This window comes from Enhydra lutris, unplaced genomic scaffold (assembly GCF_002288905.1).
Source record: "Enhydra lutris kenyoni isolate GAN:26980312 unplaced genomic scaffold, ASM228890v2 scaffoldscaffold8, whole genome shotgun sequence".
In the NCBI taxonomy this organism is placed as follows: domain Eukaryota; kingdom Metazoa; phylum Chordata; class Mammalia; order Carnivora; family Mustelidae; genus Enhydra; species Enhydra lutris.
This window is the reverse complement of record NW_019154092.1, coordinates 6,664,235-6,682,519: the sequence shown is the minus strand read 5'-3', so window position 1 is coordinate 6,682,519 and position 18,285 is coordinate 6,664,235. Positions and strand designations below refer to the sequence as shown.

The following is an 18,285-nucleotide window of genomic DNA, read 5'->3' as shown; positions in this document are numbered from 1 at the left end:
GCAGGTACGGTTATGAGTTTGGTATCACAAACCAGAATTGCTTCTTTCTGCATTTTCTCCTCAGCCATGTCCTTCATTATTCACCAAAGCACGACCTGGGCTTCATCCAGTGCCAGAAACGCTCACCTGACGAACCGAGTAAAATCGTCACCACGACCTTTCCCGCGGTGGTGATCATGTTGCCAATAAACTCTTTAAGCTTGGAGGCCACTGAGGCGAGTCTGCGGAACATTTTTAACTTTGTGCTCTCTTCCACGTCACCTTCGACACCGTCCCCTTCATCCAAATCCTCTTCGTAGATCAGCGCCTCTTCCGCATCTAATTTTTCCCCTCCAGCCTAAATAAAGGAGAAACAGAAAATATTGCAGTCCAGACCTCTGCCTCCCCGCCCAGCAGATTACATGGTTTGTAATTTGTGGGTCAGTCAGTGAGGTGAACTTCACAAACCAGCAGAAAAATGCAGACAACCACTTACGTCCCCCTCCAGGTCTCTGACAGTTCCTTGTGGAAGCCCAAGTCCCTTGGATCTTTCCCGAAGAAGTAAACAAGAAACATCACCCATCATAGAACCCTGAACAGTGTGTTGTCTGAGCCACAGGAACTCGTTTTTTTTACAGGCAGAAGAAACAGACACATCTCTCAAGATCTTAACTTTCATCAGTCTGAGTTTGGTTCCTCACATTTACAGTTTGCCACTAAGCTGATAGGTAGTGTGAGGAGAATATCCATGGCTTTAACCAAAATGGTGAGTCCAACTCTTGCTTATGAAACCCTTTTTCTTTCTGAAGTCAATTCTGTCCACTATCCTAGTGTTTCCTGACAACGGGAGCGTGAGTGGTCCTGGGTTTGGTCCTGGGTTTACTTGACTAGATACAGTCACTTCTTATTTTATCCTTTCAGAGAATGATATACTCGTTCGATCCTAAATGATTCAGCCCCTCAGTACGATCATCAGAGATTTAGGGAAGAACTCATGGGCAGAATATACACATATTTCTATGCATTATTTTAAACTGGGTATACAAGGTGTTTTTGACTGTTTTGTTTTTAGAGAATACATAGAATTTTTTTTTGGCTAAGAACAGTCTTTCCCTAGAAGGCTTGAATTTTTTAATTGTTAGAAATATAAGCCATCATTTTAAGACAAAAGGTTGTTTCAGATGTATGAGGTTTTGTTTGCATTTGCCATAGGCTGGCAGTCTTCTCTTAATCCCAGTTGAAAAGACTGTACTGGCTGCAGAAACAAAAGGTTTTTTACGTCCAGTTCAGACATCTCTTTAAGGCTTAAAGAGTACAGCCCATCCTCTCCGTTTTTCCCATTTTAAAGGTTCTTTTTTTTTTTTTTTTCCCAGCCCAGCCTCTCCATTTTCCTATTTTAAAGGTTTTTTTTCTTGATACATTTAGTTCAGATATTTAAAGATTTTTTATTTATTTATTTGACTGAGAAAGAGACGCAGCAAGAGAGGGAACACAAGCAGGGGGAGTGGGAGAGGGGGAAGCGGGCTTCCAGCTGAGCAGGGAGCCCGATGCGGGGCTCGATCCCAGGACCCTGGGATCATAGCCTGAGCCAAAGGCAGATGCTTAATTGACTGAGCTACCCAAGAGCCCCTAGTTCAGGTATTTAAAGAATATTCACCAGTGGCAACTGAACCTCTTACTATGCCCATGCACACTAAAGGAAGCCAGCATTCGGAGGGTGGTATGAAGTTCAAGGTAGTCCTGAGCGGCCTTGAGAACTCAGAGCTCTTCTCTTTGCCTAGAAGGGTACAGGCCACTCATAACATAAGCTGTCTGTTGCTGAAGCGAAGGGTACAGAAAGCACATTTACCCTGGACACCAAATACACAGATTTAATCTCGGGCCCATTCCAGTCTATATACCCAAAACAGGTTCTACTGTATTACATCATGACACATTTTTTTCCTGAAGAAAAAGGAATGTCTCAAGCATATTCATGAAGATTTCTCTATATGGTCAGGGCCTAGCATATGCTAATATCTCGTAAGAGATGCAGTGATAAACATGTAGGCAAGTAGAAAACTAACAAGCTATCTCACAGTAACAAATGCTAATCAGAGAATTAAAATAGGGTGAGGTGACTGTGAGTGGCAGGGGGGGCTATTATAGATTCCGAGGTCAGGGAGAGCCTCTCTGAGGAGGTGACATTTAAGCCAAGATCTGAATGTCACAAAGTAACCAGCCACGTGAAAATCTTCATTAAGAACATTCCAGATGGAGGGAAGAGAAAGGTCAAAGAGAAATGGTCAAAGAAAGGCTCCCTATGTTCAGAAAGAAGGCACATGTTCCCGGACATACTTCCTCTTCCACCAATTCACTCTCCCCATTGTCAGCTGATGAGCCCACTTCCTACTTCACTGAGAGAAGGGGGGCTAACCCTTCTCTGGGTTTATGTGTCATCCTGTTGTGCGGGGGAAATCAGCTGGCACATCAGCCTGTCAACCTAAAACTCACCTGCACAGCAGGTACTTGGCTCCCTACCCCTGTCCTGTGACTATGGAGAAGCTGCACCCCCTGAGACACCAGAGAAAAGGATGCTCCCAGCCATCCTCCCCTCACCCCTGCATTACCTCATGCTCCCTTTCTCCCATATCTCCCCATCAACAAACAAAACATGCCTCACCATCTCCAACCCACACCTCTTCCAATCCACATTTGCCTCTCAAAGTGACTCTCCAAGAGTTGCCTAAAAACATGGCATCACTTCCCCTAGGCCTCATTTCTGTTGAACTCACTCTAACAGGAGTTTCATCACCAATCACTCCACATAGTAAGGGCTATGACGTGGCCTATTTCACATGGTGATGCCAACGAAGACCACAGCTAGGAGGCTATTGCTGTGGTCGAGGGGGAGACAGGAGCTCAAGGAGCTGAGAAGAGGATCGCGTCTTTGCCTTTTGTCTTAAATTCAGCAGAACTCATTAATAAATTTGATGTGGAGGGTGGAGGGACAGAGGAGAATCAAAGACAGTTCCTGTATTTTTGTCGTTATTGAGGAGATGGGGATAAGCAAGGGTGAAGAGGGTTGGGGAATTCAGTTCTGAGATGCCCTTCGGGCTTTCTTGTTAGAGATGTTAAAAGGGCAACCAGCACAGGAATCTGGAGGGCCGGAGGGAGGTGGAGACTGGGGAGGTCTATCTAAAGTTCAGTGGTGGGAGCACCTGGGTGGCTCAGAGGGTTAAGCCTCTGCCTTCGGCTCAGGTCATGATCTCAGGGTCTTGGGATAGATCCCCACATCTGGCTCTCTGCTCAGCAGGAAGCCTGCTTCCTCCTCTCTCTCTGCCTGCCTCTCTGCCTACTTGTGATCTCTGTCTGTCAAATAAATAAATAAAAAAATCTTAAAAAAAAATAAAGTTCAGTGGTAAAGATAAGGTTTCTAAAGTCAATGGTCTGATGAGGTTATCTGGAGAGAACACAGAGCTCGCCCACCTCTCAGGTGCAGCCACACCTGGAACCGGTCAGTCTCTCTAGCCCTATCTTCTTCTTTGCCTAGAAGCACTCCCTGCAGGCAACCACATGGGGAACCCAGAGTCCACAGGCTCTCTTGGCCTTGGAACATGCTTTAAACGTGTCCTTGGCCATGGGATCCCCTCCCAAGCTCTTAAAGACTCTAGGTCCCATACCAGCTCTTCCTTTCCACTTGCTCCTGATCCCCCAGGAGTTTCTGTGGGGATCCATCCAGTGAAGCTATGGCTATGGTGTCCACACTGCCATCCACATACAAACCATCCACTCATGGGTCATGTCTTGCTTAATTTCCCCCTCATGATGCAGTGACACATATAAATCCTCCCTGGGGAAGAAAGTTAGGCCAAAACCTTCAGTCACCATCCTTGAAAAGGGAGACATGGAGAGACAACAAAGCTAGAGCTGCCTGGGTCCCAGTCAGAAATGCACTCCTCACTTTCATAACAAATGGCTTCTTATTTAGCTGTAGAATTGCTACGGATGTAGATTAAATCAAATAGAGATCTCTGGTCGAGGTTAGACAAATGCATTTCCTTGACCTCTCTTGGGCAGGACCGGGGCCCCCGTGACTTTTATAAACATACCGCTGGACTTGAGGGTTTTCAGCATTTTTGTACCAGAATCCTCAGTTGGAAACGCTTAAGAAACCTGCCAAGCTGGGAGGGAGCCGGAAGTGAGCCAGGTTGGCCTCTGTGAGCTCCCACTGTCCAGGCTGGGGCCAGAACTGCCATTAGTCACATCAGGCCTGCTTTTTAACAGGCAGGCTTTCTCCCCCTAAATGATTCGTCTGGTGAAATATAAACACTGATCCTCTGGAACAGCGTCCACTCGCTCAAATGTATTTACTAACAAGCAGCCTGGCTTGTGGGAGCCATAATCTCTCCCGGCTTTGGAACGCAACCAGACTCTGGCCCTGAAGCGAAGAAGGAGCAGCTATAAATGAAGATTTAATTCCCCCTGGTTCCAGATCAAGCTTAGAAATTAAAAAGAGAACACTCCACAGTTTAGAAAGGCAAAAATAAATAAATAAATAAATAAAATAATAATAATAAATTTCATATTATTATTGCCCATGTCAACATCTAAAACTTATTTGAGGACGTGTAAATCCTCCAACTTGCCTTTGCTAAACGTTCCCCACTTTAAATGTGCCAACATGTATTCCCATAACACCTCTGAGATCAACTGCACGCGAGGCCTAGCTTGTCTCTGAACTTGGGTCAGGGTCTGAGCTCCAAGGAGCCACCGCATCTCCTCCCACAGCTGCCTCCCCACACTCGGCACACAGCAGTCATTCCCACACAATTCAGACAGGGAAGACACAGCAGTTAGTTTTGGTGAAAGGCAAATATCCATTTTTCTTGAACTCTGAACAATCTTTGAATGGGTTGGGGTATGTCCTGATGATCACCCGGGAATCTTGAAGAGGGCAGGAACCTAGCTTCACCTCAAACTTACTAAATGAGAAATTCTTGGAGCGAATCTCAGGCATCCATATGACCAAACAGTTGCCCTACATGATTCTGAAGCAGCCAATCTAGAATCCACAACACAGGCCGCCATCTGTAATGCCTGATAACTGATGGCACGCTTGACAGACGAGGCAAAATTGGAGACGTTTTATTGGAATCGTATGCTAGGCAGACTCCCTTCCCTGGAAAATGCACTGAAGTGATTTATCTGTGGAACCTCCTTCCAGTTTCAGTCAAACTTTACGTGTTAGCCCAGAACTCCTCTTCAGATGAATCAACTTTCTTCTTTGTGGCTAAAACCATGCTATTCAAAACATTTGGAAGGAGTGTATCAAAGTCACAAACAAAGGATCTGGAGGCAAAGGGAACGTTTTTCTAAAGTGTAATGAGTTGTTTCTTCATTGTTTATTATGAAAAGTTAACAATGTATACTTGCAGAATGGGTTCATCTCCACAGAAGAGCCCAAGGGAGGAAAAGGCAAGCGTGGCGCCTCATGGCTCAAGGCAAACACTATAGGCACCATGTCGCCTGTGGAAGGGAGTAGAGAGAGCATCTCGTCTATGTGATGTCACCGTATGTTATGTAAGCCTAATGGGACAGCATTGTACAGATAAACAAATATTTCATTCTATGGCCACACTTGTTGTAGGAAGATTATCTTTCCAAACTTGCAAGAGCAGTGGAGCCTTGTGCCACCATCCACATCCCCTTGCTTCCGGGACACTCTGATTCCAGAGCTCTGGGACGGGCCCTACATCAGAACGTTCTAAAACATCCCAGGTCAAATGGCCAACTTAGAAATTGCACCAATCTTTGAGAATCACCTGAACATCATTCGAAAGGGAAATGAACAATAATGGAGAGCAGCCAAATTGGACAGGCTGTTATTTTAAAGGTTTATATCTTTAGGGTTTATTTTTTTAAAGAAATCACTTAATGCCATGCCATAAAACCAGTCAGTATTAAAACACACACACACACATACACACACACACACACACACACACACACACACACACACACACAGAGATTCTGATACTATCTACTCAGTTTGTCTCTGGTTAGAGAGATTATTACTGACCCCGAACCATCCATTTTCTCTTATAAGAAACAGCTGAGTTGAGCACTTCTAAGTGACATACCCAGTGTTCCCTTTAGAAATAAAAAATCTAGGGAGTGATAACAAGCAGCATTTTGAGGGTACAGAATCTTTCCTGTTGCTCCAAAATGTCCTGAAAGATTCAGGACCCCTGTAATGCCTTCTGATGGGCTGAGATGGAAACAAAACGCAAGTCTTTGTTATTAAAGTGCTCAAAGGCTGAGCCCTGCTCTAGCTGCTCTGGAATCCACAGCATTCCTCCCCCCATCCCCAGTCCGGCTCCTCCCTCCTCTCAGAACTTCTCCGGAGCCTGAGCTCTGCTCTGAGCACTGCGCCAGGTCCAAGGTGGGAGTCCTCTCTGGGACCCCAGAGGTTTGCTCGCTCGGTGGAAATAAACCAAGAATATATAACTGTTTATAAAGTGAGAATATGAACTCCTAATTACAGGGATCTGGAACGCCCAATTCCAGTTATTCCCAAAGCGAACATGACTGGGGCGGGGTGGGTGGTAAAAAAAAAAAAAAAAAAAAAAAGGACTAATGTCCTGGAAAGCAAAGCAAAAAAATTAAAGAACACTCCCTGTTAGATATTTGTTTTTGCCCATCCTGGCACATAGTGGGTACTGAATAAATAAATAAATAAATAAATAAATCCTTCTCTGTAGACACAACAAGGAGAGATCACTCAAGACAGAAGAGTGGGTTTGCCTCGGCCCTGCCAAGTTCTCTGATAGTTTGGGGGAGAAGCAGCTCTTTGCAGATAATCCTGGCCGTGGGCTGACTCCTTGCTTTAGTTCTAAACTTTGGGCTGCTTTGTGCAAGCCTCCATATTAATCAGTCGGTGCCTAACCAATTAACTTGATAAGTATATAAGTATTACTATGTGCACAAGCTCAGGTTACTTTGCTAACTTAAGATCTGTTGCAACAGAGAACAAGATGAAGGTGATGCTTTCCCTCACTGAGCTTATAATTTAGTGAGGGAGATGGAAAGCCAATAATAGCAACCAAAAGCGGATGTAGCATAATTACAGTGTGATAATTGTTACAGATATAACAAGACAGAGACTAGGGAATAATCTGGGCGGGTGGTTGGCGAAGGCCTCAGTGGGAAACAGGTCACCCAATGATGGAGGAGAAACTAGCCATGAATGAGCAGGGAGTGGACTGAATGGCAGAAAGGAAAAGTTAGTCTTTTCTGGGCAGAGAGAGGGAGTGGGACAGAGCCCGGGATGAGGGGATAGGGTCAGGAAGTGCCATGGGCTTCAGGGTTAGGAGCCTGAATTTTGTTCTCATTTAATGAGAATCCAGTGACGTGTTTAACCCCAGGAAGTGACATAGTTTGATTTATAATTTTACAAGGCTAATCCAGAGAAGGCAGAGAGTTCGAGAGCAGTGGAATAGGGTAAGAACAGAGTCCGGAGGTAGGGAAATCCAGCTTTAGGTTATTTCGGGGTCTGGCTGAGAGGTGGGATGAGGACTGTGGCAGGAGAGACAGAAAAAGGGGAACATGGTTAGACAAAATGTCAAGGAAGCGCCCACAGACTTGTTGATGATAATGGGCAAGGCTTTCAAGCCATCAAGGGTCTTACCAGGGCTCGGGTCCTAAGAAATGAATGAAAGGTGACTCTGCGAACCTGGGTGGGCAGTCCGCAGGAAGGCTGGGTGGAGGGAGGGAAGGGAGATCTAGCTCCTACTCTCAAATATACCACCAACACTTTGAAAGAAACATGGGGATTTAAACAACATTAAGTTGGTGGCAGTTCCATCTCAGTATTTCCAGTTGAGAGAAGGATGGAAAGCATGACCCCCCTCAAAGGAGTGAGGAGATGCAGACCCCCTGAAGCAGGAGCAGGTGACAGGAGAGGGACACATAGGTTCCCCCCCACCCACTGTGCCTGACCAAGCTACCCTTCCTGAAGGGACATGGGGCTCTGCATTCTCCCCAAACAAGTCTCCCTTGTGGAGGTGTTTTGTTGTTATTTGCAATTCAACTTCAAGATCACCTGTCAAATATACCAAGGACAGAACAAAATATTCTGAGAATTTCTAAAAACACAGATCCAGACATATTGTTAAGGGTAAAAGTCTACTTCGGAGCTTTGATTTTCTTAAAAAAATAAAGCAGAGAATAAGCACGCACTGTGAAATGTTGTTAAATGAAAGAACACATGGGAGAGAAATGAAGGTGGATTTAATTTGGAATAGTTTCATTTTAATGATGTAAAAATACTTGAGCTGCCTTCCTAATTGCTTATTCTTTCCTTTATTTTTACTACTGGGTCACATATTCAACTCTAGGCTCGTCAAATTTCATTCAATTAACCTAGGTCTGTAATAGAACATCCCTGCCTTTCTATGTGATAAAGAGGGTATGCTCTCCAGGTGTGTTTCTCTCAGAGGAAAGGATGAGAGGGACTCCACGCTCTCACCTTGTGTCCTGGGAGATGTAGCTGAAGGACAGTGGGGGATACATTCATGGATCTAAAGTTAACTTCCCTCTGTGACATTCATCCTGAAACTCATACTGTCATACCGAGCTTTCCCGAAGCCTTCTGAAGACAACAGGCCAATGATTTCCTCCAATTAAAAACTTTTTCTTTGGGGTTCCTGGGTGGCTCAGTGGGTTAAAGCCTTTGCCTTCGGCTCAGGTCATGATCCCAGGGTCCTGGGATTGAGTCCCGCATCGGGCTCTCTGCTCAGTGTGGAGCCTGCTTCCTCCCTCTCTCTCTGCCTGCTTCTCTGCCTACTTGTGATCTTTGTCTGTCGAATAAATAAATAAAATCTTTAAAAAAACCCCAACTTCCTCTTTACTTAAACTAATGGCATCTAAAATCACCACAATTAAAGGTTTCCTCCAAACTGTAAATGTGTTTAACCCAGAGAAGACAAACCCAGGATGTTGCATTTTGGCGGACATATGACAAAATGTCCTTGCCTAGTTCCTGAGAGTGACCTTGAGACATGGCAAGCTCAAGGCTGGGAGGGCAAGTGGGCAGTTGCCTAACTTCTTACTCTACTGAATGCTGCCGTGTTTCAGACGATCATGTCTGGGTACCAGAAGAGACAGGATCTAGAAAACTTCAAACACATGATTCTGGGCTAAATCTCAGCTGAGAAGCTGAACGCCTTATTAGAAGAGAGAGTAAAAAGAAACAAAAGGTGACAGTAAAAAGATTGATCTCTTTCATTCTTTGTTTCTTGCTCTCAAAAAAAAAAAAAAAAAAAGAGTAGTAACTTCAAGAACCTCAGTGCTAATACTTGAGGCACAGCCCCATTGGTGATTTTATATGCCAGAATGCAGATGTAGTAGGAGCTTAATGGACATTAGGTATCAGAAAGGAGGATACAGGTTTTGAGGCTCAGGATGAATTTCCAAACAATATTAGCAGGATCCAAATGTTGCATCCTTGAACTTTTAACAGATGGTGGATACCTATACTGAAATATTCTTTTTATGCTTCATATTTGATATGTCCGACTAAGCAGACCAAGTCATGACTAAAATTGCTATTTGAATAAACAGTTTCTCATAAATTTGGATTAATAATATATTGGAGTACCATTTGCTTCCAAAAAAATAAAGCCTGAAATCTCATTAAATCACTAGAAAGCGCTGGTAGTACAAAATTATACAAAATAACAGCAGCGTAGTGAAATTACAAAGCGTTTCATTGCACAGGTGACCCTTTCCTACACGATTTGATTTTCAAAACCCAACTCCTTTTTTTTTTTTTAATATTTAAGATTAGGGATCTTTCTCCCAGTTACAACTTGTAGGTCTGCTTCTGAATTGCAATGAACAGATAAACAAGATCACAGATGTGTCAGTTGAAAGAGAACCTTTTCTGGCACTTGAGGAATTGGCTTACTTAACTGAGCTCTGTTCTCTGTACAACGCAAGATTCTCTGTAACAAGGCGAGATTTTTTTTTTTTCTTTTTCCTGGAAACCAGGGATTTTCAATGCCTTTTAAAACAGCAAACTTGAGCCTCATTATCAAGCTGAGCAAGATTAGGAAAGACTCTGAGTCTTCTTCAAGGATTAGTTGCTAGTTTAAACCAATGCGGGATTTAAAAAGACATTCTCGCAGGCACCAGTGGATTAATCTTGCCATTTCACCATTGGGATAAATGAAAGAAGAAACAATGCCAGCAAACACTATTCTTTCAAAGGATCCTCAAAAACCAAACATTCTACAGTGCAAATGTCAAGATTTATTACAGGGAGGAAATATGTCGGGGCCTTCCAAAACAAAATAAATTCTCCTACTTATTTTGGCCATGTGCTTCTATTCTTTTCAGACTCAAGCCAGATTATTCACATGTAAGAAATATTTCCTTGTGGATTCATCTCAGAAGATTCACACACCAGCCTGCTCTTCCCGGGGCGGCTGGGTGGGGTGGGGGGTTGGTGGGTGGCTGGAATGCATGAAGAGAATGGAAATTAAGATCTAAATGAGGCCAAAGCAAATCTAAATGGGAAGAAATTCAATCTCATCATAATGACATTTAGTATTTTTCAAAGCCCCAAATAAATAGTATTTAGAATGTCAATCATTTTAAATAATGTGATTAATAATATAGAGAGTACAGATACTTAAACAGGTTTCAAATGGGAGAGAAGTGCCATAAGTCTATCTTTGAGAACAATGTGAAATCAAAAAGGAAACATATTAGAATTAATCCATGTATGGTTCTGTGTTCTCTTCTTCCCCAGATGTGTGACCCTAAGCATAACCTGAAATCCGTTAACTTGCATCAGTCAATGTAGGCTTCCCTGGTCCTATGGTAAAAAAAGTCTTTGCCCTTAGTGACAGAGGTTGTTTTCTTGAGAAGCTTTGAAATTCATTTATGGCTGTCTGTGACAAATGGCACAGAAGGGACTCTCTTACCGAGTGGGTTGGCTTCAAACTCACCACCCAACTTTACTTTCTATCATCCTAAGAGGACTCTGAATTTGTTCTAGGACCTCTCCAACTGGAGAGAGCAAGGTGATGAGAGCTAGTAGCATCTCATTAAGCAACCCAGTGGGCAGGCACTGCACTAGACGTGTTGTACTTGACATTTCATTTAGTGCTTACAGCAACCCCATGACATAGGATTATGATTGACCTCATTTTGCAGAAGAGAGAGAATGAACAAATTTCTCAACATCATGTAGCCACTGTTAGTAGCTTCCACGTCTGCCTTCAGTGTGTACTCAACTTACAGCAAATATCTTTTATCCTCTATATGAGGATAACTGAAAAATAATCTTGCCTTTATAAATACCGGTAATGAAAAATCCTAAGGCTGAAGAGCTTGTGGGTTTACTTTCACCAAACTTGGACAATTTTTGGCAATAAAGATCAAAGCCAGATGATTTTCTAAACTGTAACTCTTCTAAATTGAAGTTCAGCTATAAAACTAGAAATTAAAATTTTAAGTTTTGTTTTAAAATTGGAAAGCCAACAGTAAGAAAAGTCAGTTTCATGGTTTTACCCATTTTTAAGACGCTGACAAGTGCTTCATAGTTTGTTAACATAATGTAACACAGGGTTAGTTGCTACCTTGCTATAATTATTTTTCACACCAGGTACTTGTTAGCGTGTGTCTTAAAAATAGCAGAATATTGCTAGGCAATGTGACCGATGTGATTGTGTATTTTTTACCCCTAAATGATATTTGGTGGTAATATAATTTCTAGTTTGTATAGATTTGTTGAATTACATCCTCACTTTATTGTTCTGTTTTTAATAACAAAACAAGACAATTTGCTGCTTATTTGTGAGGTACATAGATCATTTCCCATAACAGAATTGTCTTCCTTGAGGCCTTTGTGATTACCATTCTCAAAGTAAGTGATTTCAATTAACTTCAGTTTGGCAGGTTCAAGTTCTTGCCAAAACTTCCGAATAAGAACATTCGGTAGTTGTGTCTCGTGTCAACTGTCCTGATGAAGTTTTTTCGTAATTTTTTCTTTGTAAATTTCATCTTTCAACTACCAAATCAATTACTTTTTAAAAATCAATGTCTCTGAAACTCACATAACAAAGTACAGTCATTAGAATGGAGCACAGTTCAGAAACAGATCTAGGGACAGGGATGAACTAACTTGCTCTCATATACCGAGTGAGATCTGACGTGCTCCTTGCTCCTCCTGAAACTCTTTCTACTAAAACACATAGCTAAATTTCCTCATTATTGTTATCTTTTTCCAATTTTTATGCTTTTCCGAAGGTATATATTTTTTCTCTGGAATACTTTAAAACAACTTGATCAAAATATGCGAACATAAGTCCACCCCTAAGAGCAAGGTGCACGGACCAGAAAGCTTCCCTTCAGGGAGGAATTACTTTTTTTTTTTTTTTCCAAACTACCAGGTGTTACTTCTTCTCTAAATATTTTGTAATGACTAAGGTATCTAGACCATGGGCTACAGCATTATGAACCTAGAAGGTTAACCATCTGGGATAATATTAGATGAGAGTGAAAAGAACACTGTGTCAGTATGATGCCTCACAAAGGGCAGCCTCCATGTTCCTTGAACTGGCTCCTCATGGCCAAGGTGTGGCTGCCAATGCCTAACCCATCGCAACTACATCGGGGGCTTTGCATCGTTAACTGAAGCCAAGCACCCCGAAGTTTAAGTGCTTTGCACATTTCACTCTTATACAACTCATTAGAAGGCTCAAGGCCCTCAGCAATCAAAGAAGGAAGATAGATGCATGAAATCAGATTTACCAATTCTTCATTTTCAAACTCGGAGTTATACTGTGCTGCTTCTTCCGTCACTGGTTTCTGAACGATGTTTCTGCAGACGAGCCAGATGGTCAGACTCGCAATGAACATCCCGATATCAGGCACAAACACTCTGATCCCATTGCCAGCATCAGCTCCCTTTAGGCTATGAAGGGAAAAGAAAAAGGGAGGGGGAGGAAATTTAGTTGTTTTTCTATTCCTATGGTGACACTATCTCCAAATAGGTCTGTATCTCCTTAATGAATTTTTTAAAAAAGCAATACTCAGTTTCTGCCTAGAAGATATGGGAAAGCGTTTCACCGACCTCAGAGTCTTACGTAATCTGCTAAGATTCAGGAAGGCACCAGGGTTTCACTGGAGTTTCAGAAATATTATAAAGACTCCTAAACCAATTCTCACTTCTAAAACACGCTAATGAACTGTATTGTTATTAAATAAGCCCGTGTGCAGTACAGAACAGGTGTGGGGAATCTAACTGAAGCAGTTAAAAACTAGACATATACTAGTAGCCAGGAGATATTTTACCTTAGAGGTAAATCAAAGCTGGAGGGAAAACAGAGAAGATGTTACAGCAATCCTTGAAGGGAGGACCTCTTCATTATTTTGAATACATAGTTGATTTTGTTTTCCATACTGTTCCAAGAAAGGCAGACCTAGTACACTTCTTCTTTTAATCTTGGAGAATGGACCTTGAACTTCGGATTGGAAGATTTGGGTTCATGACACTGACATGTGGCATTCCTGGGGAGGGGGGTGTAGGGGGAAGCAAGGGCCCTTCCCATGGCCCTGTGTTCCTCCTCCTCCATGCCAAAGAGATAACTACTCTTCACCTTCCTTATCTCATTTAAGTCAAATGCAAGTGACTCAAGGTTTATAGAGATAAAAGCTTATTTAGGGACTCTGCCTGTGTGCGATCAAATACGGACTGGATTCATTTACATTGTGTATATTATATATTTTGGCAAAAACAAAGTATAACACACAGCACAGTATAACACACAGTATAACACAGTATAACAAAGTATAACACACAGTATAACACAACACAAAATGTTAACAATGGTTAACAATGTTGTTAACATTAACATAACATATGTTATGTTAATGTTATGTTATTATGTTAACATAACAATGTTGTTAACATTAACAATGTTGTTAACACAACACAAAATGTTAACAATGGTTATATCTAGGTAGGCAACGGTTATATCTAGGTAGACCTAGATATGGGATAGGTTGGGGATAGATATAGGCTATAGGGTAGATATGGGGTAGATATAGGCTAGACCCCCATTGCCTACCTAGATATAACCATTGTTAATATTTTGATAAATTAAAGCATTGTTAATAATATCTACCACTAACTGAGCAATTGCTCTGTGTTATAAGATTGGTACATATTATTTCATCCAACCAGTTACCATATAGAGTTAGGCATTATTATTTATCCTTCTTTGCATTAAAAACAAAACAAAACAAAACAAAACAAAAACAAAAAACAAACCCAACTTCGGCTCCAAAAGGAAAAGGTATTTCCCTGAAGTCACACAGATAGAGGAGAGTGAAGTATACTCAAGCTCCATTTAGATACAAATTTTATGCTCTCCACCACTGTGTTCTCATGTATGTACCTGCCTGGCTTTCCTTTCCAAGCTTCCTCAGTGCCTTGACATGCATACTGAGAGTTTACAGTGCTAAGCTCATACATCACCTATTGTTTTGAAAATAATTAGTTCATTTACTGTATCACTAATATTTTTATTACTCACTGATGATTTTTCTTTTTTATTTTTTTAAAGATTTTGTTTATTTATTTGACAGACAGAGAGGCAGCGAGAGAAGGAACACAAGCAAGGAGAGTGGGAGAGGGAGAAGTAGACTTCCCACAGAGCGGGGAGCCTGATGTGGGGCTCAATCTCAGGACCCCGGGATCATGACCTGAGCTGAAGGCAGACACTTAAGAACTGAGACACCCAGGCGCCCCTCACTGATGATTTTTAAACATCACCAAGTTCATGATCAGACAGCACGTAACTATTCCACTATATTGCATTTAGAATGTTTTCATTTATTTGTTACTATCATAATATGTAAAAGTTAAAACTTTATTACTTCAAGAATCTAGGAGAAAATCTTCAGACCAATCTAATTTGCTTTTTTTAAAAATGGTCTGGAAGAGACCATGCCCCACAGAAGCTTCACGTTCAGACATGGCTCTAAACCCTTCCAAACAGAGAAACATGAAAGTGAGAAGAGATCCCTTTACCTCCTTACATGAAACAAATGTGATTGTGTCAGAGGGATTAAAAAATTACAAATTCCATTCATTTGGAGTAAGAGGAGGAGAATTCAACTAAGAAAGTTGCATCTAAACTACACTTAGAACAATGAAATCTAATGATTGATTTTATCACCAAAGGTAGAAGTTTGTTGTATACTATTAAAAGTGATCAAACAGAGCAAACAAAAATTAGCATCATTACAGGGAGAAGAAAGGGGGAATCCAGGAGACAGACCAGAACACAAAGGCCAGGCTCTGGTAGGTGCTTGCTGTGTGGGGCTAAGATCAGGAGAGCTGCTAGTCCTAATAGGTTATTAGAGCTCTTTCATGGGAAACAAATTGACTGCAGCATTGTATAAAAAGCACTAACCAAGCAGGGTTGAGGGCAAAAGAATTCTTCAAGGAAAGGTGTCAAGGACTCCAGCTGTGGCCTCAGCTGCTCCTTGCCCCACGGTACAGAGACCTAGGAAGCCCCAGCAAAGCCTTATGACTTTCCCACCTGTGGACTGCATTAAGCTCCCAGTCTGCAAACAGTCTCTTTGAGGCAACAGGCTCGGCTTTGTGTTTCTTGGTCCCAAAAGACACATTTCACAGCATACATATATTACGAGAGTAAATGAATGCTGTTTGCAAAAGCAATCACGCCACTCGCTGTGATAGAATTTAGCTACTGGATCCAGGATTGGGCTGTGATCCCGATTTGCAATGAAATCATTCAGCCACAGAGGTGCTAACCTATTAACTACTACTCTTGGCTTGCTGATTTAACAAAGCCGTGCATTCATAATGCCACGACTGCAGAAACAAAGACACTTTTGAAGAATATAATGAAGAGCACGTCCAATGAACGGGTCACAGTCTAACTGATATATCATTTGGGGATCATTTTATCAATCAAGTCTCCTTCTTCACTGTTTAGACCAGTGTCTACTAAAGCACATTCATCAGAACATCAGTCCTCAGAAATGTGGTAAGTTAAACAAAACAAGGCAAAAAATGAAAAAAAAAAACAAAAGTCTCCAGTCAAATAAGTGTTAGAAAATCACAATGCATAGTACTGTGGTAAAGAACCTGTGAAGTTCTGTAGTAAAACAAGAAATTTGAGTTGATTTATGCCTCTGTTCCAAAATTTATTTGACCAAAAATCATTTCTTAAAATTTTTAACTGATGCCTATCACATTTTACTGAGCTAGTGTTCATGGAACCGGTCTTAGGAAATGTTGCACTAGAGTCTGCTTAATGGTCTAGCTTTTGATTGAAATGAATGGATAATTTGGAAACTATCCTAATGTGCAGCTAAGCCCTACAAATTTGATGTTTACTAGGTCTCAAATAACTTTTGAAGTCAGAGGCATCTCATTCCATTCTCTTATCCAGTCGTCCAACTATCCATCCATTAACTCACTAAGTCATTGAAATCGTGAAGCTGGAAGGAACTACAAATAGTCCAGCTCTTCTCATCTGATAGATAGGAAACCAACAAGAGAAAGGGCTAAATGGTTGGTCCAACTGCTCACCTAGGGGCAGAGTACTTCTACTCAAAGTCTTCTGATGAGTATAGGCAACACTCACTGCTCCTGTCCTTACTCAGCCATCTTCTACCTACTGTAACAGGCTCCTTTGCCCACACTGCTCAGAAAATGCTCTTTCAAGGGTCACAAGTGATCTCCCTGCTACAAGGCCCAAATAGCCCATTCCAATTCTCATCCTACCCCACCTCTGAACTGCACTTGACAAGCAAGATCAGCCCTTCCTGTTCTCGAACCTATTCCTTGGTTTTCTCGCCTTTCCCTTCTAGCTATCTAGATAGCTATGGATAATTGTGGATATTCCTGGAAACTTGCATTGTTTAGTGGGATATCCCACTAAGAAGTACTGGGCTGGGGGTGCCTGGGTGGCTCACAAGGTTAAGCCTCTGCCTTTGGCTCAGGTGATGATCTCAGGGTCCTGGGATCGAGCCCCACATTAGGCTCTCTGTTTGGCGGGGAGTCTGCTTCCTCCTCTCTCTCTGCCTGCCTACTTGTGATCTCTCACTCTCTCTCTCTGTCAAATAAATAAATAAAGTCTTAAAAAAAAAAAGTACTGGGCTGGGTTTTACCCATCAGACTCTTCTTTTCTCCTCAAATATTGATGAGTCTGCAAGGTTCTACTCTTCACTTATTTTTCTTCTAATGCTACATGGTAAACCTGGGTGATTTACCTACCCCCCCGGCTCTCCAGGCACCAACATGATGACTTACAAATCTACACAGCCAGTCCAAACCTTTCCCCTGAGATATACCAACGGATACCCACTTTCCTACTAGATATGTCCACTTCTAAAGCTTTTAAAACTAAATGTTATCTTTATTCCAAAAGCTGTTCTTCCTAACCTTGAAAAAGTGGTGCTGTCGTTAATCTAGAAACCAAGAGAAAACCTGGACCCTGAAACGCTGGAGGTTCTGTTTCCATAATGTTTCTCTTGCCGCCATTTTATCCCCACATCTCAGTTCTGCTCCTGGATTACTGCAATAGCACCCTCATTATTTTGTCTCAGGTGGTCCCCTCTGCCAACAGGTCTCCATGTTACTACCAGAGTTTCATTTTTAGAAGCATAAGGTTAACCATATGAACTGTGCTGCCCACAGGAAAGGTCCATATTCCTGAGTATGGTATGTGAGGCCCTTGGTGTTCCAGGCCTGGTTGCCTTAACTCTTACTATGATTTCTTTGTACCTCAAATCCCATCCACCCCAAATATGCAAATGTTTTTCCCTGTGAGCTGTTGTGCAACCTTCTCTTAGCCAACAATGCCCTTCCCCCACATCTCCATTGTGAAGCCCTTCCATCACCCTTCCTTGACCATTTCCTCCTTTAAAAGCCTGCCATACCTTGCACATACTTGATCATAAAATGTTTAATATTTTATGTCATTCAGTTATTTACCAGATGAGAGCTTCCTGTCTACTTCCTCTCTGTATCCAAGAACTATATATGTATGTATATATGTATGCTTTCTTTGTACGTATGTATGTGTGTGTATGTGTGTGTGTGTGTGTGTGTATATATATATATATATATATAGAGAGAGAGAGAGAGAGAGAGAGATAGTATTTATTCTGCCAGCCCTTACTCTCTTCACACTGTCCCATATATATATCTGTGTATATGTATATGTATACATATATATATATATATACACATATACATACATATATATAAGGGAT

At 41.8% G+C, this 18,285-nt stretch overlaps 1 protein-coding gene across 1 annotated transcript in view; it reads right to left on the bottom strand.

Moving 5' to 3' along the window:
- Window positions 1-18,285, bottom strand: part of LOC111142520 (piezo type mechanosensitive ion channel component 2) — a 462,751-nt gene that overhangs the window by 181,138 nt on the left and 263,328 nt on the right. The window contains exons 5-6 of the mRNA XM_022495760.1: window positions 12,781-12,943; window positions 127-337 (exon numbers count right to left, since the gene is read on the bottom strand). Coding sequence (XP_022351468.1) covers window positions 127-337; window positions 12,781-12,943 — 374 coding nt within the window. The remainder of the gene's footprint in view (window positions 1-126; window positions 338-12,780; window positions 12,944-18,285) is intronic.